The sequence below is a fragment of the Carassius carassius genome, chromosome 2, assembly GCF_963082965.1.
Source record: "Carassius carassius chromosome 2, fCarCar2.1, whole genome shotgun sequence".
Classification (NCBI taxonomy): domain Eukaryota; kingdom Metazoa; phylum Chordata; class Actinopteri; order Cypriniformes; family Cyprinidae; genus Carassius; species Carassius carassius.
Genome location: NC_081756.1, coordinates 20,804,836 through 20,829,293, shown reverse-complemented (window position 1 = coordinate 20,829,293; position 24,458 = coordinate 20,804,836). Strand labels below are relative to the sequence as shown.

The 24,458-nt window shown below is 37.5% G+C and overlaps 1 protein-coding gene across 44 annotated transcripts in view; it reads left to right on the top strand.

The window, feature by feature from the left end:
• LOC132106109 (MAP kinase-activating death domain protein-like) overlaps window positions 1-23,433 on the top strand; it is a 73,390-nt gene extending 49,957 nt beyond the window's left edge. For 9 of the 44 annotated variants that reach the window (XM_059511862.1, XM_059511819.1, XM_059511782.1 and 6 more), the window contains 20 exons: window positions 1,428-1,536; window positions 2,207-2,393; window positions 2,502-2,652; window positions 2,980-3,183; window positions 4,565-4,621; window positions 6,368-6,468; window positions 6,625-6,708; window positions 7,689-7,847; window positions 8,444-8,561; window positions 9,058-9,120; window positions 9,685-9,805; window positions 10,163-10,268; window positions 11,445-11,555; window positions 11,661-11,768; window positions 11,885-12,049; window positions 13,021-13,093; window positions 13,691-13,797; window positions 18,856-18,925; window positions 20,794-20,840; window positions 21,692-23,433. In XM_059511862.1, coding sequence (XP_059367845.1) covers window positions 1,428-1,536; window positions 2,207-2,393; window positions 2,502-2,652; window positions 2,980-3,183; window positions 4,565-4,621; window positions 6,368-6,468; window positions 6,625-6,708; window positions 7,689-7,847; window positions 8,444-8,561; window positions 9,058-9,120; window positions 9,685-9,805; window positions 10,163-10,268; window positions 11,445-11,555; window positions 11,661-11,768; window positions 11,885-12,049; window positions 13,021-13,093; window positions 13,691-13,797; window positions 18,856-18,925; window positions 20,794-20,840; window positions 21,692-21,805 — 2,255 coding nt within the window. In that variant the 3' untranslated portion in view covers window positions 21,806-23,433. The remainder of the gene's footprint in view (window positions 1-1,427; window positions 1,537-2,206; window positions 2,394-2,501; window positions 2,653-2,979; window positions 3,184-4,564; window positions 4,622-6,367; window positions 6,469-6,624; window positions 6,709-7,688; window positions 7,848-8,443; window positions 8,562-9,057; window positions 9,121-9,684; window positions 9,806-10,162; window positions 10,269-11,444; window positions 11,556-11,660; window positions 11,769-11,884; window positions 12,050-13,020; window positions 13,094-13,690; window positions 13,798-18,855; window positions 18,926-20,793; window positions 20,841-21,691) is intronic. The other 35 variants (XM_059511923.1, XM_059511833.1, XM_059511812.1 and 32 more) reach the window with 10 other exon arrangements.
• Window positions 23,434-24,458: the final 1,025 nt, after the last annotated feature.

The window sequence follows — 24,458 nt, the reverse complement described above, 5'->3', positions numbered from 1 at the left end:
TAAGATTTTCCAGAATGTGCAGAACATTGTAGAAAGCGGCTACTTTGACTGTTTTTTTATTAATTTGAAAATGCATTAAATTCTCAGAAGCCATTATGTGGCTCTAGTAATCCAGTTTCTCTTGGCATGATTCTTCGAAAGTTATTCTTATATGCTAAGTTGCTAATATTATCACTGTTGAAAACTGAGTCAAAATACCTCTTTATGACATATTGTTATTCAGACTTCATTATGAGGCATTATAAGTCTTGTCTGAAAATATTCCCTAGCCCAATCGAATGTGTTATCTAACCACACAGTGTGAAATGTGTGTGAAGATGTCCATCTGTTAATGTCCTCGAATGCAGCACAAACCATCCATGCACCGGTTGTGCTTAACGCATGTAAATGTTCTGATGAATGCAAAGAGGCTGGATATACACATACACTGTGTGTAAGTGTATGTACTGTTGCCATACACTCACAGCTAAGTGTGTGTAGTATGATCATCTGAACTGAGAGGGCTTTTTCATTCTTTTTTGTGTCGTTTCTTGTTGCCATGCAGTCTGTTTCTCACTCATCCATTCTTCCACTCATCTTTCTCACTTTGTTCTTTGCCTGTGTGTGTGTGTGTGTGTGTGTGTGTGTGTGTGTGTGTGTGTGTGTGTGTGTGTGTGTGTGTGTGTGTGTGTGTGTGTGTGTGTGTGTGTGTGTGTGTGTGTGTGTGTGTGTGTGTGTGTGTGTGTGTGTGTGTGTGTGTGTGTGTGTGTGTGTGTGTGTGTGTGTGTGTGTGTGTGTGTGTGTGTGTGTGTGTGTGTGTGTGTGTGTGTGTGTGTGTGTGTGTGTGTGTGTGTGTGTGTGTGTGTGTGTGTGTGTGTGTGTGTGTGTGTGTGTGTGAGTGTGTGTGTGTGTGTGTGAATGTGTGTTTTCTCCAACAAGCATCATTGCTCCTGTAGCTCTCTTTACTGCTCCAGACCTTCAGTTGCACCTCTAACCGTCAACGTTAGCATCATTAGTCATGTAATACCCCCTTACTGCAATGTCCAAAATACTGAGGTGCAAAGGAAAATTTGCAAGTTCTTTGAGTGTGTTCGAATTTGTTAAAAGCTGTTCGTGTGTTGCCCTTTATTTCTATTGATTATATACTATTACCAGACGCAGGGTTAAAACATCTGTGTAGAGGCCATAGACTGCACTGTGTTTTAATGCTGTAGTCATTGTGTTGCAGCTGTGGTGTTATTAGATGTGTGTTTTCAAGTGAATTTTTTTTTTTACTAGAGAATTTAAACGAATTCACACTTTATTTGTGTGTGTGTGTGTGTGTGTGTGTAGAGGTGGGTAGTTTGGTGGATGGGTGGGTGTTGACACATGAAAGCAGGTTTCGTGTGACACACATGCGTTCATATAAGGTCTTTATCCAGTCTGACAAAGTGAATGGTCTGTTGTAGGTGCTCGAGCTCCCAGAGCGCTGGTAGATCAGAAATCTTCTGTTATTAAGCACAGCCCCACCGTCAAGAGAGAGTCTCCATCTCCTCAGGGCAGAGCCAACAACACCAGGTACTGCAGTGACGCTCATATTTATTCATTTAGGCACTTTTATCTGAAGGATATTGCAAATTAGAAAAATACAGGCACATGTGATAAATCCAAGCAGGAAAACACTACTGATAGTGCTATCATGCATTTAACAAGAGTACACTGGTGACCACCCACTTATAATTTAAATACAAATAATATTATACTATAAAATTACATGCATGGTTCTTCTCTGTTTGAAGTTATATTTTAAAATGTAATTTATTCTTGTGATGGCAAAGCTGTCATGTTCCTTCAGAAATCTTTCTAATATGCTGTATTTATGCTCTAGAAACATTTCCTGTTATTAATGTTTAAAAGACTCTTCGAGTTCAAAAGAACAGCATTTATTTGAAATGAAATTCTTTAGTAATATAATGCATCTTTGCTAAATTAAAAGAATACATTGAAAAAAAAAACATACTGTCATGATGTCCTAACTGATATTGTTAAAAATAAAAATGTTGTTAAATATATACCATTCATTTATAACCACATAACACCAAAACTGTTAAAAAATGAGTACTTGTATGGCAATAAAATGTATGGGATTTTTACTTTATCCCTTTTGTTTTTGCTTCTGTTGTGCTCTGTTGAGTGCCTGTGAATATTTGGTTCTTCCTCCGTTAAGCCTGGTCTTTGTGCTGTGCAGCGAGAACCAGCAGTTTCTTAAGGAGGTGGTCCAGAGCGTGCTCGATGGGCAGGGTGTGGGTTGGCTCAACATGAAGAAGGTACGCCGCCTGCTAGAGAATGAACAGCTGCGAGTCTTTGTGCTCAGCAAACTCAATCGTGTGGTCCAATCCGAGGAGGATGCTCAGCAGGAAGTTATAAGAGATGTGGTAAGTTGAAGTGATGAGTAAAAACAACAGTTCATGCTGAAATGAACCAAAAGTCCACTTTGACTCATGTTTTATTTATTATATGGTTTTGTGTGCCTGTTTATGTAGGAGATAAACAGGAAGGTATACAAAGGCATGTTGGATCTACTGAAGTGCACAGTGTCCAGTTTGGAGCACTCATACACTAATGCTGGCCTGGGAGGCATGGCCAGTGTCTTCAGTCTGCTAGAGATAGCACGCACCCACTACCAAACCAAAGGTAACCTTCATTTGAATGTCCAAATGAAATTTCTTGTTAATATTTAGCATCAAACATGGTTTCTGACCAATAGATTTATACCAACACAAAGAGTTTCTGCTTTCTAGAAGGTTATTGTTCCTCTTCACAGCCGTGTACATCTTGGTATCAGTCACTTTTACATATCCTTGGGTTTCAGCCCTGTTTTTCCCTACCTGTTTGGAGAAATCACCTGTAACCTACCTTCAAATTTAACTTCTCTCCCTTTTGTCTCCATGTGTCTTTGCTGTTTCCTCTTCTTCTTTTTTCCCATGCTGTATTTCCCTGGGGCTCACTTGTGGCTCACAGACCCAGAGAAGCGGAAACGGGGTTCCATGGAGGGTGTTAGCAGCCCAGGCAGTAAGGAGAGCCCATCGGGCAGAATGGAGAGCGCCAGGGCGGCAGGCGTGCTCCTGGTACCCCGTATCCAATTGCCACCACCCTCCACTGGGAAATCGTCACAGCAGTTTGATACCCGGAGTCTGAACGAGGAGAATTTTATTGCCTCCATTGGTGTGTAAACCGCAGTTCCCATTGCATGCCCCCCTTCTAGCTGCTTGTTACGTTCCCTGAGCTCTCTGGGAGCCACCTGTCCCTTAGGGCCACATCCTCTATTTCATTAACTGTCTACACCGACTTTGTGCCAGAAGTTAAGAACTGAGTTGGCTGCCATATTCTGTCATAATTTACTCATCCTCATGCTGTTTCAAACTTGACTTTCTATCTTCTGTGAAACACAAAAAACGTTTTGAAAGTCATTGGGTTCTAAAACATTGCACTGAACCTTTCATTGATGGACAGAAACATTTTTACCATCTACTTCTACTTTTACTTCTTCTACTTTAGTGTTCCACTGAAGAAAGTCATACAGGTTTGGAATGACAGTTGTCAAATTCTCCAGTTCCGTAGCTTTTGAAGCCAACAAATATTTGAAGGTGGCATTGGTTGGTGTAGACACATTAGTGGAATATTGTGATGGGTATGAAGCCAATATATGTAGACTTCTTCTGGAATGTTCAACGTGTTTTTTTAAGTCCTGTATGCCAATCCTGACTCCCCTTAAATCCGTTGGATGCATGTTAGTGAAAGACCTACAGCTAAGCTAAGAGTGAAATAGTGGGACGGTGAAGGTCTTGGACTGTACCACTACTCTCTTTAAAAGGGTCCTGAGCTGTTGCCTCCCCTGTTAACAGTCCTATGATGACCACAGAAGTCTGCTTACATTAAAAATGTCTGAAATGGCTTGTGGATTTTTAGGCCCAGGTCTCTGATTGGCAGTCATATCTGGGTCTGTGTACAGGGGACCGTTCACCCTCTCCAAAGCCTAACCCTCATAACCTTGCCTTGTCTGTCCTTTGGTAATAATGCACCTGCAATTCTACGGAATGTCTTTGAGACTGCACCCCCTGCTTTTGCAACACCTCATTCCACTCACCAGCTGTGAGGCTGATTTGTTGTCCTCATCTCACACCTTTTGCATCTCCCAGGCCATCCACCCTCGCCTTGGAGAGCCATTGCCCATTATGGATGAAAAGAATGGGGAAAGAAAACCAAGTCATGAGGCTGATTTTGTGCAATCCATCATTTTGGCTCTTCAGGAACAGGGTCGCAGAGCTTAGGATGTTTTGTAATGGATCTCCATTAGCTTTAAATGATTGGATAGTTTTACATGACATCATATCCTTCATTTAGCTTGCATATGGCTGTCTGATCATTGCAAAACATCCTTGTTTTGAAAAATTAGATTTTGCACTTGTTCAGTTCTATTTTTTTTTTTTTATTCTTTTTCTCTTAAAAAAAGAAAGAAAAGCTCATCCACCATATCTGACAATTCAACCGGCTCTCTGATTCTCTCTCTGTCTTTCTCTCCTTGCTTGCAATGCATCTTGGGTAGAATTGTGGAGCAAGCACCAGGATAACAGAAAGCAAAAAGCTTTGGAAAAAGAACAGAGTAAGATCACTTCCCTAAGCTCCCAATTAGACTTTTCTTTGCAGAACTGCAAAACAGGGACTCTGTCCTTCTACCTGCACCAGTCCTCTTCCCTTAAACCACTTTCTATTGTGCGGAGAAACAGAATCAGCCCCCAAAAATTCTACTACTTTTCAAAAAGCCCATTTAGACATGTGGCCCAAACGTTGTATCAGCAAATAAATTAAATTTATTTAAAAGGAGCGAGGTATATAGATGCAAAGTAAAAATGTACAATCCATTCAAAGTAAATTTTAGGTTAAAATAAGCCCTGTACACACAAAGATTTAGCTTCTATTGACATTAAATCAGTATTTGGGCCAGTATTTCTAAGTGTGCAAATCCAACTCTTGACTAGGGATGTGCATTTTGGTCATTTTGACAGCTTGAGTACTTCACACATATCAGCTCAGGCTACTTGAGAACACTGGGTGGGAAATGAGCACTCTTTTGTATCGCATCTTTGGGTTTTTTTTAGCGTCTCATGCCATGAGCTGAGTGTTTTTTTAAGATTTGTGTACAATTTTTTTTGTCTAGTTTAGTTCTTCTAATAGTTGTTTAAAAAATGCAAGACCCCTGCGATAGAATGTCTCCCTGTGTATACACTCATGCGGACTGAAAGTTATTCTCCATGTGTAGGTGGCGTCCGATCAAAGCAGTCAGACTACAAGGTACCATCCTGATATACTGTTGTAACCAATCACAAAACGATCAATTATTAATCAATGCTTTTACTTCATAGTACTCAGGTACTCATGCCCATCCCTATTCTTGACTGGTTTGCTTTGTTTTTATCTTGGCTACTTTTCTTGATAGCATTCGCATTTTTTTAACTGTGATGGAATAGATTTATCTCACACGCACCTGGATTTTCAAACATTTCGAGTTCCTACATTTATTGTTTTTTTCATTGCTTTCAGTTGGTGTAAATAAATGAAAATCTGATGATTTTTAAGTACATTTGTAGAGCAGTTCTTCTTACAGTTAACTTCTTGATGACTGAACACGGGCATGTGATGTCTTTGGTATTCCACCTTCTCTTACTTAATTATCTTATTATAGTTTGATGCAAGTATGAGATGTGAGCTAAACCACATGATGGCACATTTCAGTTACTTATTTCAGTTGAGTCTCGAATTAATTTCAAAGAGTCTTGTTGGAGTTTCATGCATCTGTGAAGAAAATGCGGGAAAAGCCACCAATTTTGCTCCGATTTTACTGTGGAAGATCTGCAATACAGCTTTAGTATTATTATATTTTAATTGTTCTTGTTGCCTAATACAGTACAGTATAATCAGTTTTAACCAAGTTGGGGTTTGCACTCGCAATATTGGTTTCTTCATTTAAGAAGCAGTGAGTGCACTAGTTGTAGCTGAAGCTTCCTCCTGTCAGACTGATTGACTGTGTTTGCCTGCATGTGTGACTGCTTCTGTCTGTGTGTCTGTGATACCTAGCGCTACTGTGAACTGTTCTGGCCCACTGTAAGCTGATCTGCTTCTGTGAGTTTCCCCAATATGACAGCAAGCATTATTTGTTTTTCTCTGCCTTACCTGCGTAGTCTAATGAGTGGCAGCTGGCTGAATGGCATTATTCTCCTCTGTGAAATCGAGAACGGTTGTGTCACTCTCCAGAACAGAGAAGGCTTCAGCTCGCTGTTAGTCATGTGACGTCCCAAAATGCAGCGCAGAGACTTAATGGATGGAAGAGCTGATTATGTGCTTTCTACAGGGGCTGATGGAGGAAAACAGCGTCTGGAAGGTGGAGACACGGAGGAAAAAAAATCACAGATCAGTGCTGACAGTGGCCTCAGTGTGACGTCTGGCTCACAGGTGGCTTTTATCCTAATATCACAATATAAATCTAATATAAATGTAAAAGTTTGACTGTTTTATTTTGAAATGTAATGCATATAAATATACCTATGCATACTATTGTTCATAATTTCCTTTTTTCATCTCTGTTCTTCTTGCTCGTCTCTTCTGCAGAAGAGTGATACAGAGTCCCTGGTGAGCTCCGAGCCTCCTGCTCTGACAAGAAGCACCAGCCAGGACTCAGAGGCCAGCACAGTGGTAGGACACGGCCATTACAGAGACACGGCCATCCTTTCTTTAAAATACACTCCTGTTGATCCAGATCATGTGTAGTTACCACCGATTTATTCTTGTGGCCATACCAAAGATTTATTTAGTTCTATCTTGCATTATAGACAAGTTTTATGTTTGTCTTTATGGATCGTTCACTCAAAAATGTCAATTCTTTCATAATTTACCCCCTTTTCAGTCCAAACTTGATCTTTTCTTTCTTCTATTGACCACAAAATTAGATTTTAGGCAGAATGGTTTCACTGACCATAACAGTAGTCCATACAACTCAGATGCTATATTTCAGGTGTTCTGAAGCTGATATTTGAATATTTCCTCAAAAGACTTGGAACACAGCTCAAGCTCGGAGCTTTCAGTCAAATTAGTCACTTTTGATTTTATATACTACTGTTCAAAAGTTTGGGGTCAATCTTTTTTTTTTTTTAAGAAATGTGAAAGTTGATTACTTAAGTTAATTATTACTGTTTCAAATAAATGCCGTTCTTTTGAACTTTCATCAAACAATTTTCATCAAAGAATAACAATAAGAAATGTTTCTTGATCACCAAATCAACTTATTAGAATTATTTCTTGAAGGATCATGTGAGACTGAAGACTGGGGTAATGGCTGATGAGAATTCAGCTTTCCCCTCACAATAATAAATTACATTTTAGAATATATTACATTTGAAATGTTTTGTAAAATTGTAATATTATTTCACAATATTGCATTTTTGATAAAAAAAAAAGAAATTGCAGCCTTGAGTAGCAGACTTAACACTACAAACTTTTAAACATGATTTTTTTAAATTAATTAATTAATTTTGTCTTCCAGAAAAATCTAAAATCATGCAGATTTTAAACAACATTTAGATTTTTTCCATTTTATAAAGAACTATCCCATTGAGAAGCCGCATAATCCCTCTTGTTTGTTGTGCTATTGCTGATGTCTGACCTTGGATCTGTAGGTGAGTAACAGCTCAGGTGAGACGCTGGGAGCAGACAGTGACCTGAGCAGCACTGCTGGAGACGGCCTGACAGGAAGACATGCTCAACATCTCAACCTGTCCCGGGGGACACTGTCTGACAGTGAGATTGAGACCAACCCTGCGACCAGCTCTGTGTTTGTGAGTATTTCTCTCTGTTTTAGTCATCATTCTCTTCACTGCATCAGATCAAATATAAGATAATATAATAATGAATCTGAACAGGGTGGTCAGTGTCACGCTCTGAGTTGGGTATAACGCGTTACACAGTAGTGCGTTTCTGTAATCTAATTACTTTTCCTAGTAATGCAGTAATGCGTTACATTTTTTTTTCATATATTATATATATTATATTAATTACGCATTACTTATGCCAATAAATTACGTTAAGTTACAAATTATGTAAAAAATTATGAAGTAAAAATCATGTTTTGCACGTCAGTACACCTGCTTTCAGATTGAGCGGCATTCACTACACAGAGCCGTAGTTCACTGACAGGCAATATTGTGTTCATAATCGCAGATTAATCGCATTTGATTTTTAACGCGATATTGCCTAGCTTGTCAGAGAACTACGGCTCTGTGTAGTGAATGCCTCTCAATCTGAAAGCAGGTGATGGTGATTTACTACTAATCACGGGACCGGCTTTATGACAGTTGTATGCGATTAATTGCACAGTCCTACAAAATTGGATGCCTTTTTTGAGTAAGTTACCCAACACTGGTCACGCTTCTAGGGAAAGACTCATAAACTGAAGCCAGGAGTGAAGGAACCTGTTGGTGTTAATAAAGGAGCACCAGCTCCACCCCTCGAGGATGTCAGCATGAGGATCTATCTGTGTGAGGGGCTGCTGGGTAAGAGTTATTCCTCTTTTCTCTATTCCTCCTTTCCTTTCATTCATGTTTGTTCCTTTTTTCTTTTCTTCTTTCATGTCCATTCTCACTGCTTTAGTAATAAACATGGCATATCTTTTCATGTCTGCATTCATTACAATGATGTGGTATTTGTTGGTTTTCCATAACCTCAACATTATAAAATTGTAATAACATATCTGCTGCACAATACAGTCCTTTATAACTGATTTCATCCTAATGATTGCAACAGTTTATTCTGTAAATCCTGTTTATATTCCCTTTGTAAAGTGTTCTGTTAATTTGCAGTTTGCTCTTGAGCTCCAAATATGTCCTCATATTAACCATCGTGTGATGAATTATTGGTTTGCGTATCTCTGACAGCACACAGCTTTGCTTCTAACACTCTTCTAACACTTTCTTTGCCTTGTGCTCTACCGCCACCTCCTTTTCCCTTTCCCTCTTTTTTCTTTTTCTCCTTCCATTTAATGCCACAAAGGGCGAGATAAAAGCTCAGTTTGGGACCAACTGGAGGATGCCGCCATGGAAACCTTTTCTCTGAGTATGGCTGAACTCTGCCTTTGACCTTTTGGATGTGTGTATTTTGGGATTGTGAAGCTGTAGTATTAGACACTACATGCATTCCCTCGCATCCATACTATGACTGCTATTTAAGTCTTGTATGGAGCATGTCGAGTGTTTTACATTTTTTTCAAGAAATGAAATATTTGGTGTGTGCATGGTACTGTTTGCATGAAGAGAGAATTCAAATACACAAGCCAGACGGAGCAGATAAGCCAACTTTATTTTATAATTGAATGTGTTTGTGTGATAAAAGCTGCTTGAGAGAATGTGAATGCTAAAACAATAAGCAGATGTATGGAGGCGTGTGTTATCTCGGTGTTAAAATTCATTTTGAAAGGTTTGATGGCAAGCTCTGTCTATTACAGCATGCATGTGCTTCGGGTGCTTGAGGTCTCTTTCTGTTAGTTAATTTATTTTAATACTCGTTTATTCTAGTTTTTATGACATCTGACATTTAAAATAAGAATTGTTTTATGCTGGCATGTTGAGTTGAAAAACTGTTTTACTCAAGTTAAGCATGAAAATATGTGTGTATGGGTAGGTAAGGAGCGCTCTACTCTGTGGGATCAGATGCAGTTTTGGGAGGATGCCTTTCTGGATGCCGTTATGTTGGAAAGGGAAGGAATGGGGATGGATCAGGGACCACAAGAAATGATTGACAGGTTAGTATATTCTTTAAGTGCTTACATAAGTGTTCACAATGAATCAAAAGTGACAAAAAATGCTATGGTAAAACATCTGCATAACTAGTCCATTATGAATTTCTTTCATTCGTAATCTTCTTTCAGAAGTTTACATACTTTACTGATTGAGTGTAAAAGGCATACTGGTCTTTCACATGCTTTTATAAAAATTACACAAATCTGACAGTGCTTTCACATTTCCCGCTCCGGGAGAATGAACAACACATTGGAATGCTTTAAGCTATAAACTATTTAGTCATGCTAGGGTTCAGATGTTAACTGTACTGTTGTGTTTGGATTATTTTGTCCAAATGTGACTGTGCTGTGGTCTCTCAGGTATCATTCTCTGGGAGAACATGACCGGAAGAGACTGGAGGACGATGAGGACCGACTACTGGCCACTCTTCTGCATAACATGATCGCCTACATGCTTATGACGAAGGTATACTCAAACACTCACTCATTATTTCACGTATATTTAAGGGAATATGGATATTTTAAAAGTGAACAGTTCAGTTGTGACATTTATTCAGCCGTTTGGTGTTACCAAATTATAATTTAAATACACTGCTGTTCAAAAGTTCAGAATCAGTAAGATTTGTTTCTTCTGTTCATTATGGCTGCATTTATTTGACCAAAAATAAATGCAAATGTGAAATATTATTGCAATTAAAAAAGAAGTTTTCTATTTTAATATACTTTAAAATCTAATGTATTCCTTTAGAATTTTCATCATCGTTACTCCAGTCTTCAGTGTCACATGATCCTATAAAAATCATTCTAATATGCTGAATTATCATCAATGCTGGAAGCAGTTGTGCTGCTTAATATTTTTTGGAACATGTGATAGATTTTTCAGGATTCTCTGATTAATAAGGTTAAATATTTTCTAACAATATAAGTATTTATTATCACTTAATCAATTTAACACATCCTTGCTAAATAAAGCTTGTGAACGGTTGCGTATATGGTTACAAAAGATTTCTATTTTGAATAAATGCTGTTTTTTTTTTTTTAACATTTATTCTTTTTATTTATACATTTATACTTTTTTACAAAAAATACTGTTTCCAATATTGATGATAATTCAGCATATTAGAATGATTTTTGAAGGATCATGTAACACTGAAGACTGGAGTAATGATGATGAAAATTCCGCTTTTCATCACAGGAATGCATTAGATTTTAAAGTACATTAAAATAGAAAACTTTTTTTTTAAATTGCAATAATATTTCACAATATCACTTTTTTTGTCTTTCTGATAAAATAAATTCAGACTTGATGAGCAGAAGAGACTTCTTTAGAAAAACATTACTAATCTTACTGATCCCAAATTTTTTAAAAAGCAGTGTATTTATACATACTGTAGACTAGCCTTTAACAGTTTGGGGTCAGTTCTGTTTTTTTTAATAAGAAATCAATTCTTTTTGTATTTGGCAAGGATGCATTAATTTGATTAAAAGAGACAGTAAAGACATTTATAATGTTCAAAAATATTTGTTTTAAATAAATTGTTCTTTTAAACTTTGTTCATCAAATACTTCTGTAAAGAAAATAAACTACGGCTTCCACAAAAATACTGACTAACATTAATGTTAACTTTTAACATTCATCTAGGTTGGTAAAAATGAAATCAGGAAGAAGGTGCGGCGTCTTATGGGGAAATCTCACATTGGCCTCTCACACAGTCAGGAGATCAATGAGGTCCTGGACCGCCTTGCACATTTGGTAAGAGCCAGTTAGATGAAGAGTTACAGCTATTGCATGTAAACCAGTAGCCAAACATCAGAATTAGGTGATGAGTGACTGACAGATATGTATGTTTTGTTGCAGAGTGGTCGTGAGCTCCTCATCAGGCCAAGTGGCAGCCGGCACATTAAGAAGCAGACATTTGTTGTGCACGCGGGGACTGATACAACTGGTGATATATTTTTCATGGAGGTAAGAGTTTTGTGTGTCCGTGTCACTCGTTTTTTTATTTCATTTAACCAGTCTGCGTGAAAACATATTGTAAATGAGCATTTGGTCCTCCTTTCCTCATCCTTGTGTTTGCTTAGGTGTGTGATGACTGCATCGTCTTGCGCAGTAACATCGGCACAGTCTATGAGCGCTGGTGGTATGAGAAGCTCATAAATATGACCTACTGTCCCAAGACCAAAGTGTTGTGTCTGTGGAGGAGGAACGGTCAAGAGACACAGCTTAACAAGTTCTACACCAAGAAGGTAAGGCACACATCAAAGTAAAGGTATACTGTAGTACACACTACTACTACGACTAGTCGATTAGTCGACTTTAATGCTCTGCCATGATGATTTAAGCTTAATGTTGATTAGTCACTGGTCCTATAGAGGGCGCAACAGGATAAGAAATCTTTGAAGGACTTCCACATTTATGCTCCATTTCTGAACAGTTAAAATGACAAATATATGCATGCTCTGAAAGCACTCCACAAGACGTGTGATTATATTACTGGATGCTTGAAATTGAATGGGAGAATGCATGTTTTAAATCGCTTATTGTACAGTAAATTAATCCCTGTTCTAATCTAATGTGGTGCAGCACTGTAACACACACACACAGGCTACAGACAGTAGCTTGTACATTGCGCTGCTCTTGCGCACACAGAATCATTCACCACGGAAATGAATTGCCAACAGTTCTGTGATTTCTCGATAAAATAGTTTAGAAACTGAAAAGTTCAAGCATATATTTCTTAATAACTAATGTTACATCTCACAGAGAGACGCTGCCAGGTAGAATTAATTCACACACGCAACTGCTCTCACTAATGCATCCATATGAATGTAATCTTTACTGTGCTACTTTATCTTTATTTAGAACGAGCAGAAATCTGTGAGAGATATAACGACCCAAAAACAAAAGAACTGATAAAAATGAGCTGTTATAGGAGCAATAGCCACGTGGGCAGCGCTGTGTTATATGCCATAGCTGTGCACTAGATGTTTGAGGCTCAGCTCAGCTCAGCAACTTCGACTTGACTTTCATCACATAAAAGTAAAGTCGTTCAACCCCTAGTACACACACACCACATATTTCAAACCATGACAGTCATGACAAATGACAGTCTCATTCTCCGTTCAGAAATGTTGTATTGTTTCAGTATCGTCAGTGTAAATTGGAATCAATGACTGTACTTCTCTTTCTCTGTTCCTGTGTGTTTTTGTGTGTTAAGTGTCGGGAACTGTACTACTGTGTTAAAGACAGCATGGAGCGTGCTGCCGCACGACAACAAAGCATCAAACCAGGTACATTGTGCATCTTTGTACACAACCATTCACAAGTTTTGGGTATGTACTTTTTTTTAATGTAATTTTATTTTTAGAATAATAAAAAAAAAAAGCTCACCAGGTTGCATTTATTTAATCCAAAATACAGTAAACTAAAGTAACTTATTTTTTTTTCTTTTCTATTTGAATCCATTTTAAAATCTAATTTATTATTTATTATAATAATAAAATATTTATTATTATTATTATTATTATTATTATCGCAGTTGTAGACCGTTGTGCTGCTTAATATTTTGGTGGAAACTGTGACCAGATGTTTTCAAGATGCTGTTCAAAATAGAAATCTTTAGTAACATTTTACAGTAACTTTTGAACAATGTATTGTGTCCTCGATGATTGAAAAGTATTATAATTATTATCATTTCTTAAAAAAATTCTTACTGACACCGAACTGTAAATAAATTGGGCTGCTTTCATTGAGATAACTGCTAAAAAAGTGGACCCTTTTAACTGAATTTAAATTCACTCCATTTGTTTTTGGATGTATAATCATCTGCTTCTTGTTGTTGAAATTAACCAAGTATTTTTTTTAATCTCTCACTGCCATGTGTGTAGGTCCAGAGCTGGGAGGCGAGTTTCCAGTACAGGACATGAAGACAGGGGAGGGTGGCCTCCTTCAGGTCACGCTGGAAGGCATCAATCTCAAATTTATGCATAGCCAGGTAGGAGGTGTTGCCTTTATCATAACCATGACCAAGTGCTTGCCAGATTCAACACCACCCTTCCTCTCATCCTCTTTCCATCCAATTCCTTTTCTCTTTTCTACTACTTCTCGTCTGTATTCATCTCATCATTTCTCCATGTCTCTTTTCCTTCCTCTCACACTTTCTTTCTTTCTATTCGTGCCTTTCATCCTTTGAGAATTTTTTGGAACAACTGATAAAGTAATAAGAGCAAGCACTAAAAAAATACATTTGATTTATTTGATAAAATTTGATATTACACTCTAAAATGAAAAAGCTGGACGCTTTTAAAAATGTGTTGTGTTGTTCCTGAAGAGTCTCTAAGAGGGATTGCTGTGTTCTTTTCTTTCTTTTTTTTCATTGTTGTCATTGTTGTTTGGCTTTATTTGCTGGATGTTTGTTTTTGGGTTGCATAATCACAAGCAGAGATTCACTTTTTCAAATGTCAGAACATTCCACCCGCTGTGTGTTAGTGTGAAGTGTTAATGGTCGCGGCGCCCAGCTCTGGTCCTTACGGTTTGTGAGTGTTGGTGTGATGTCGGTTTGTTGTGGTGTGCCAGAGGTAAGACGTAGAACCTTGTGCAAAACATATTCAAAGCAGTAATGTACAAAATACATTGCTGGGGAGCAGGGCCAGCCAGCCCAAGCCTTTATGGGGCCATAAGCAGAATTATATTTGGGGGCCCCTTAGTGCCGCCAATATGACTGATTATTGTCAGTGCTTGATTATTCACACATTATAAATCCAACACACCCATTATCAGTTTTATTTGTTGTATCTGTGTTGCTTACATCATACCAATGTCTGTCTGTTATGCTTTTACTCTTCTACGATTTTAAATTGTAACAGTAGCAAACCCACAAAAGTGGTCAGGTGTTAATTTGCACTTTAATTATGCAAAGTCTTACATTACTAAGTGGCATACTTAATGTGGTGTACTGAAAAGTAGCTAAACAAACCAGCAGACGGAACAGGGCTGCGTTTCCCAAAGGCATCGTAAGCCTTAGTTGATTATTTAAACCATTGTCACCAATGCAGTTACGATCAACTTAGGCTTACGATGTTTTTGGGAAACGCAGCCCTGTTTCTGTAAATGCATCGTCTGCTGGTTTGTTTAGCTACAGAATGTTATTTTAACAACATCAATTATTAAACACAGCATCTGTAAATCAAAAACAACAACTCTTTTTCTTTATCTATTACTAGCTAATTGAGGCATAATGTTGTTGGAATATAATTTCAAAGACCCCAGAGGTAGGCTGATGTAAATAATGTTAAGCTGTCATCAGTACCAAGTCTATGAAACAGAAGCTTATTTTTATAAAAACAATTATATACCCAGGAAATATTATTTTTATTTTTACAAGACAAAAACTTTAATCTAAAACTAGCTAAGTAATCCACCTTTTTCCTGATGTAAAAATGGGTGCCGCCATTTGTAAATTCTATGGGTAAAGCTTCAAGTCTCATGAGCGTCCAGCTATTTTTAGCTGTACAAAACAGTTTGTTTTGCTGCTTGATATTGACAATTGATGTGTCCTATCATATTATTTTAACCTGCTATCTTAATTAAGAACACACTGGTTTGTACTGCAAACAGTTTTACTGTTTACTGTACGTTGTGATTCTCCTCGTTATTTACCTATATAATGAAACGGAAGTCTCACCGTTACTTCTGCGTTGAGGAAAAAGGTGGATAGGTTATACAAGATGAGGTTCAATTTGTCGCCCCTCCACCACCGAAATGCAATCGATTTAGACCCTGTGACCCTGTGAGACACTGCGCCTTGGCTGACACTGATCCAGAGAAAGATGTGCTCTGTGCTTTTCGCATACCACATAAACCACACAAAGTTTATTTCAGGTTTTAGACATTTCAATTAAATCCTAGCAAAAAACAAAACAAAAAAAAGAGACATTTATAGTTTATTAAATACACACTGATTTCTATGGAAAAACGGCAATAATAATCCTTTCAATAAAAATTTGACGATGTGTTTTATTCCTGTCAAATGCACATTGTGTAGGTAACCATAAAGTTTACTCTGGTTTTCTCCCAGTTCACTGGCCACTTTACATTAATACATTTACATTTATTCATTTAGCAGACGCTTTTATCCAAAGCGACTTACAGAAGAATAATACATTACAAAAATAAATTTTCATGTATTTCAGAAGAAGTGGGGGAATCTACGTGAAGTCAATCTGACAGATCCACACGACAGCGTCAACTAACATGGTCATTAAGGTTGTTTAAACGACAAAACTCATTAATTCACACACATTTGACAATCAGAATAGGCTGTATCATATAGTTTATGATATAGTTAATAAGTTTGTGAATATTTTAAATAAAAAAGGAAATACTTAATAAAAGTGATACATTTGTCTTTGACCGTATTGACGCGTCAGTATGAAAATAATATATGTATAAATTATTTAATATTGTGTTATGTATTATTACCATTAATATTGACGTAATATATGAAGAAAAAAAAATCAAGCTGTGATTTCATGTACCCTTGGGGGACCCCTAGTGGCAGCCGCTTAGTTCACTTCTGCTTTGAGCCCACTCTGTTGGGGAGATTTAAATAACACATTTCCTATTTAAAAGTTTAGTCACTCTAGTGAGTTTCAATTCCAATCTTTACCATCTTTATATAAACATATGCTTTAAACTTGCTCTAATGAGAGTCAATCAGGTAATAGTTCTTAATAAAACTGATTTTATAGATTCTGCTTTAAGTGGTTAAGACCATATGTCTGCCTTCTGTTCCACCTAATACTGCTGTTCTGGGATTCTCTAACCTGGTTATTTGTCTCGTTACTTTGCTGTTCATAAAGCTTTAATGTGAACTGAACCTATTGTCTAGAAAACAAAAGCCTGTTTTCTTTTTGATTTGAAAAAGCGCATATCCCAACAAACTCCCTCGAGGACAAAAGCAGTATTTACGGAATGCTGATACTTTGGAAAAGACTGGAACAATTAGAAAACAATGCGAACCTTTAAGTCATTTATTTTGTATTTTTTTCTAGCATACTCTTCTTTTGCCTGGGTTATCTTAGGTCATAATCTACCAACTGCTGTAAGGACTTAAAGGGATACTTCACCCAAAAATGGAAATTTGATGTATATCTGCTTACCTCCAGGGCATCCAAGATGTAACATAGGTGACTTTGTTTCTTGAGTAGAACACAAACAGAGATTTTTTTAACTCAAACCGTTGCAGTCTGTCAGACATATAATGGAAGTGAATGGGAATCACAGGTTTGAGTCTCAAAAAAAACATACACAAATTAAACCCTTCGGCTCATGATGATACACTGATGTGTCTGTGCAAGAAACTGAATAGTATTTATATATTGTTTTTTACCTTTGATTACCCTTGATAACCCTAACATCTTGGATGCCCTTGGGGTAAGCAGATAAACATCAACATTCACCATTTTTTGGGTGAACTATCCCTTTAAAGGGATTGTTCCAATTTGCTCACCTCATGTCATTCTCATCCTGTGTGACTTACTTCTGTGGAACATAAAAGAAGATATTTTGAGAAATGTCTGTTATTTTTGTCCAAATAAATGGAAGTCAAATGCTCACCGAAACTGTTAACAAAATTGTTCACAGTATCTTCTTTTGTGTTCCGCAGAAGAAGGAGCTGGAATGACAGGTTTGGAACTAGAGGAGCTCGACCAAGCAATGACTAAATATCACTATAATATGACAACATGGGTGCCTTGCTGTGGTCTCTAGTCAATTACTTGAGCTTTTAAAAAGTGCTAACAGATAAAAGGCCAGCAAAAGAGTTCAGTGCTGTTGAAAGCTGTAAAACTTCGAATTTGAAAAATCATTTATGTAGTGTCGTTGTGTGTGTCGTAATGGTTTTGGCGCTGTTCTGTTTCGGCTGTAGACATGTGTGAGGGAGCTGGTCCTCATTGCTGGTGGAGGAGGCATGGAGGGTAATGGGGTGGGCACACATGAGGGATTCAAAACTAACGTCAACATAATGGAAGATATTAACAGTTAATGTACGAAGGCTTTGTTCTTTCTGGATGGGATCAGCGGTTGTAGTTTACTACTGTAAGGGTGGGCTCGTAGCACAAGAAGGTGTTTTGTGCTCTTTTTGTCCAATAATAATCCAAACCGTTTCTCTCCCATGCTCTCTCCCCCTGCAAGGAGCGGAAGGTACACAACCTCTGCAGTCTTTGCTTTTTAGTGTAACATTTTCATTTGCTTTTTCTTTCTTTTCCTTGTACTGTAGCTTTTCTGGCAGATGCCATTTTTTGTGTGCTTATTTTTTACATGTCTTTTGTAGAATTTTCTCTCTTTTTGTTTGCTTTTTGGTCTGTGTGTGTGTGTGTCTGTCTTCTTTTTTATTTTTTTTATTTCGGATGATGGAATTTTCCATGGATTTCTTTGCATGGGCCCTTTCAGCACGTAGGAGGATCAGTGCCATGATTTCGTTCAGCACTTTTGGTGCAAATGGTCACAGCTGCAGGTTTATATTAGCTCGTTAGTCTTTAGTGCTTCAGAAATACATCTGTTATAGAAGTCTCCAGTGCCTCAAGAAACACGTCATAAATGAATAGTGTAGAATGGAGGCAGTTCTTCTCTTGGCTGGACAAGTATTGTAAATACACAGTGATTTTCTTAAAAGCGAGACTCTCTTAAGAGCTGTAGTGTTGACTTGTTGTTTAAATGAAGACAATTTGGGGTTATTTTTTGCTCTCTAGAATATGAAGAGCCATAATGCTGCTCAGGTGTTGAAACCGTCACAGCTCACCATTTGCGTCATTGGCCCATGTAATCCTGTCAACATGGAAACTTCTCTTTCTGTGCAGTCATATTTTAGTTCTGATAGCTTTTCAACAGCTTGCTTATCATGTCCTTTCTTCGTTTCTCCCTAGTTTACAGTAACTTACTGTCCAGATTGTCATCTCTTCAGAAAATACTCTTTTTGTTTTCCCACAAGTGTGTGATTGAGTTGGTAACAGTGTGTCCTGTTGTTTTTTTGTTTGTTTTTGTTTGTTTTTAGGTTTTCATAGAGCTGAGTCACATTAAAAAGTGCAATACAGTGAAAGGAGTCTTTGTCCTGGAGGAGTTTGGTAATTACCCCCATTTTGATTCTAGGCCTGTACGTGACACAGCAGTAACCCAGTCACATGCAGAGGAGAGGAGTTGTCATGTTCAGCACTTTGAGCGTTAGGAGCAAAGGTTATATACAGTATATGACAGGAGGACTGTAGATTTAGTTGTTGCTCCAGTAGTGCATAGTCAAAAAACCAAAAGCAGCGAGATCCTATCTGCCTCCAGAATCCTGTTCCTCTTGGACCCAAAGCCATTCCACTGACTGAGACAGTGGTGTATTAATTAACTCTAGTATTAATATTAGAGTTAGTATTAACACTAGAGATATATATAGGTTTTTAATTTAGTGATCAGTATTGTATATTTAATTGTGCATTATATGCCATCGTCTAATGCTCATTTAAAATTAATCTGTAAAGACACAAGTAATGTAATAGAAATCTAACTTAAATATTACAGAAATATTGTATAGAAGATGATTTGAAATGTGAAATGTGATCTTTAAAAAAAGTATCCATTAATGTTGTGATCTGTACATTCACCATCAATTAAAACAATTGATTTGAGTTTTTAAGCATTACATTTTAGTTACATATTTAAACATTTTAATATTTAAACAATTTTAATATCATCTATTAAGCAGGAATAACATGAAAATATTTATCACTATCTGTCAAAATATTGTTTTTTATTATTCACAAATCACACTGTAGTATAGAAAACGTTTAAGTGAAACGTGCTTTACGCAGTGTTAACTGGCTAAGAAATGATTTGTTTATTAGCTAAATCAAGCTATTAAGATAACACACTACAGGAAGGGGAATAGGATTCTTCCGGTGGATAAGATCTTGTACAACATCAACATTTTTGAGAAATAAAGCACAGTTGAAGTTCTTCTGTGACAAAATAACTGTTCAGCTCTGTTTTAGATTGCAGTTGTTTCCTCAGATACATCTTTTAATCAAGTGAAGGTTCAACTAAAATGTTTGTCTTCAGAATAGAAGTCTTCATAAAGTTAGATAGAAACTAAACCATCTAGCGATTGTTGAACCGGTTCTCCTGGAGGTGCAGCGTATGTACAGTAGTCACAGAGTCGCTCTAGACTGGGTTAGTGCTGTGTCTTTGTGCTTCCTTTTTGTAATCCGCCCCTCATCTTTGCTGCTATGAAAACCTTCATTCTCCAGCAGGTAAAGTGCTGTCACCTTTATATTTTCTTCTTCTCTACCTTGACCTGTCCTCCCGTCATCATCTCTCATACATCCCCTTTCACCATTAATGGCTGTCGATCTGCACTGCATTGCCTTGATGTCAGATGTTGCTTCTCCTACACTCGAGTTCATACTCTCATGCCTGTAGTAAAAGTCATGCCATGAGTGATGGAATAACCCAGCAGACCCCCGATTTCCTTCCAACTTCAGCTTTCAATGATATTCCCTCTCTTACTTTTTCTCTCTCTGATTTCTTCATCTATCCTCCCCCACTCTTACTCTGTATCTTTTTCCTCTGACTTTCTTTCTCCTCCTCGAGCCTGCCTTGATTCAGTTCCCCATTGCATAAGAGATTCTCAGCCTTGTGGGAAACGTCTACCGATTATAAAACCTGTTCAGTCACATGATCTTTTTGAGTGCTGCTCTGCTGCTGCAAGATTCAGTGTAGCTCTGTAGCTCTGTCTGAAATGTGGCGGGGTCAGATATAGATTATTAATATTCATGGGCCATTTGTATGCCTCCCCTCTTCTCTCTCTCTCTCTCTCTCTCTCTCTCTCTCTCTCTCTCTGTATCACTCTTTCTCTCTGACTGTTTCTGCCCCTGCCCTTGAATATTTTATGTAAGCTATTCCACTGCTGTTGAACTTTTTATTTTGTGTCTTGCACTGGGATTTGCAGTTCCTGAAACTAAAGAAGTGGTGATCCATAAGTACAAGACTCCTATGGTAAGATTTCACTATTCATACAGTACTGTACAGTAGAGCTGTGTATCAATACAGATTTCCAGATTCAATCCAAGTCACAAGCTCTAAACTTGTTGCAGTCTGTTTTTTATTACATTCCAATTCATCTGACCTATATTCGGTCAGTTTTGCTTGCATAGCAACAAATAGCTATATAAAAAAATACAAGAGACGTATAAATTAGCACCGATTCAAATGGTATGTTTTTTTTATTGTTGTTATTCCAATAAATATTTGTAATGTTTTGTGCAATTTTTGATTGATTCATTAAAAATATTTTTTAAGACTATGTTTAACTGCTAAGTCACATCTTGCAACATCGACACCATTATTGAACTGAAAAACAAACAACATTGCTGCCTTTTTTTAGAAATGAACTGATTGATTGAATTTCACATGGTTATTGATCTGAACTGAACCAACACTGAACTGACTTGAGCTAAAAAATGACATTGTCTTTTAGAGTTGCTTTACTGCAGGATCTGAATTGTCTCCGTAGTTGAGATTCCATAATTGATTCTATTATTTTCCTATCACAGTGAAGCTGCTTTGACAAAATCTGTATTGTGAAAAGCACTATAGAAATAACGGTGTCTTGACTTCATTTGACAGCACTGATTCATCTTAACGTGTGCCACCAATAAAAAGTAGTACAGAAAACACTAGTATAGAAGATGAAAAACATTATTGGGATTTTAAGAATTAATATCAAGGCTGTTAAACAGGAAATCAATATTTTTACCCAGCCCTGCAATAATGGTATAGAGTGAACCTTTGTATTTTTATTTGTCTTGGTCATAAATCACAGCTGTTACCTCTTCTGTCTCGGACAGGCACATCAGATCTGTTACTCGGTGCTCTGCCTCTTCTCCTACATGGCGGCGGTCAAGGGGAAAGAGTCAGAGGGCAAGCCCAAGATGCTGTCCCCTCGTCCACTACCGAGCTAGCACACTTCTCTCCTACGTTTACTTCAACTCCCTGCAATACTACTCCTGTTCAAGAGAAGCTGACACTCCTGCCAGGCTCCTTTTAAAGACCCTTGCTCCTGTATCGATTCAAATATAGATATATTCACATATTCATCACATCTGTCCTAATAGAAACAACCCATTCATATAATGTATCTGATCACGTACCTGATATAATATTCCAGTACTTGGACACTAAAATGCTGGCATTTCATTCTCATAATAGGAACCAACCAGAACAAGAACAGACTTTTGACTACTGTTGGTTGACGTCTTTACATTCATTCACTTTTATTAATTTCAATCGGAGGCATTTGGTTGCATGCAGGTCCCATGCGCAGCTCTTGCGAGTTGGCACTGGCATGCAGACATCAGGCAAATGTCTTTCCCCTCTTCAGCCCCTTCTGATATCAGTCAACAGGCTGTGCATTTAATATTCATGTGCTAAGTTATACAGTAAATTCCAGTCTGTTCTGTCTGTGGTGGGTGAAATGTTCAAGTCTTTGCAATCTAGCGCTGCCACGTATGAAGGGTTTGCCTTAACCGTCCACGACGGAGAAGCTATCCCATTCGTAAATGTTCCATTCGCCCTTTTCCACCTGCTGTAAGTGGTCTAAGGTCTGTGTATCTCTTCAGCTTAAAAGCCTCAAACTACTACTGTACTAGTTCTGCTGTAAAGTTCCCTGTCTGTGAACTGCTGTGTTAAATTTGCATGTCACTTGGAAAAAACAAAATGGATATTTAAAAAAAGGAATCTGTACATCTCTGAAGCAATGCTGAAAAAGCAACTAAAATGTTTATGAAAAACGAATTTGTTTTCTAGATGTGCAATACTATCACTAGAGGGTACCGAGAATATGTCCAGTCATGTCCTCAGAGTTCATCCACTGTCCTCCTGTTCATAATGAGGAGACCAGAGAGCAGATCAGGCATCACTTCTGTTTTCTGTTCATTTCTTGTCGTTATTTTGACACCGTAATGACAAAAGGCATTATTAATCTATAAGACAGCTGCATTTGGAGATCTTGTCCAAAATGTCCTGTTTGAAGTGTCTTCTTCCTGTTTGTGTGTGTCTGTGTGATCGTGTGTGTTCGTGTTAGAAACACTGATGGCAAGAGAGTATGACTGCACGTAGAGGTGCAGATTTTCTTGGGTCGTCTCTTTTTGACTACTAGATTGGGCAGTACCACTGTCACATTTATATATTTTAATATTCTTTTATGTTTTGCTCACATTTTTAATAATTTAGATGTATGAAGTGGTGTTTTGTGTCTCCATTCAGTTCAGTTGTTGTATGCAGACTGTAAATGGACTGGAAAAGCCCACTCAATATTGGTTTTGAGATGTAAATAGCACAAAACTGATTTCCCGGAGTCCAAGTCTCCCAAAACAGATGTTTTGAGTTGGACAGTGGATCAGGTCTGTTGTTTGAAAGTGTGAGAGAGATACAGTTGCACATTATTTGGGCTTTCATTTTAGTCTGTATCATTTAGAATAAGAGGGAAAGGAAAAAATAGAGACATTTGGTTGTAAATATTTCAGCATTTAAAAATATTTATAGAACCTGTACAGCTTTGGCAATATGAAATAAAAGATGTCCAACCCAACTCTATGACTGTACGTATTGTTACTGTATAAATTACAGTTATTATATAGCGGTCACATATCTTTTTTTTTTTTTTTTTTTTTTAAGGGATGATATTTGCCTCTTAGAATTATTATTTTTTTCTGAGCAAATGGAACCAAGTATTTTTCAGCTTTTAAAAAGTTATTTGTCAAATACTTCAATTGGAACTATAAAATCAACATCAAATACAAATGTAACATTTTTATTGCACAATCACCACTGTAATAATTTTAAATGAATGAATATAATCAGTTTATAATATTTTTCATATTTAAAACTTGACTCTTCTGTAGTTACATCATGTACTAAGACCAACGGAAAATGAAAAGCACCTGAAAATAGCAGGTGGCAAGGAAGTCGACCGGAAGTTGAAGTCGGCCGCGAGCTGCCATCTTGTAGCAGAACTTCACTTGCGTTAGCATCCCATTGACCTCCCATTCATTTTGGCGTCACTTTGACAGCGAATGACTTTACATCTGAGGCATTTAAAGACTCCATTTGTCCATTATTTATTTCTAAAGATACACGATAATGTATAAAGGGCTCCATTACCTTCTATGTTACATTATGGCCTCGTAGAAACAGTTTTTGTAAAAATAGGCTAACGATTGCATAATAACCACTCGACTCTCTGTCGCATTACCGTACAGACAGGAGGAGAAGCTCGCAGGCAATTAACTTAATATAGCGTACTGGCGTTACATTTTAAAATACTATACAAAATAATTAATCAGAATACTTACTCCTGTTCACTCACGTCAAAGAACTCCCCGCTCAAGCTCGCCGTCTCTGCAAGATTAACGATGGCAGTTTTCACGCACAGCTACTAGAAGATTTACATCTGTCAGACAGGTTGCTGATGTCATCAAGCTTAGTTTGAGTCTGCGCGTCAGAAACGGAAGTGCTAAAAATTGCTAAAAATGGGCTTCACTTGTCTCAATTGAGTTCCAATGGGGTCGCTGAGTCCATTTATTTTACTGTCTATGGAAAATAGTACCCAGCTAG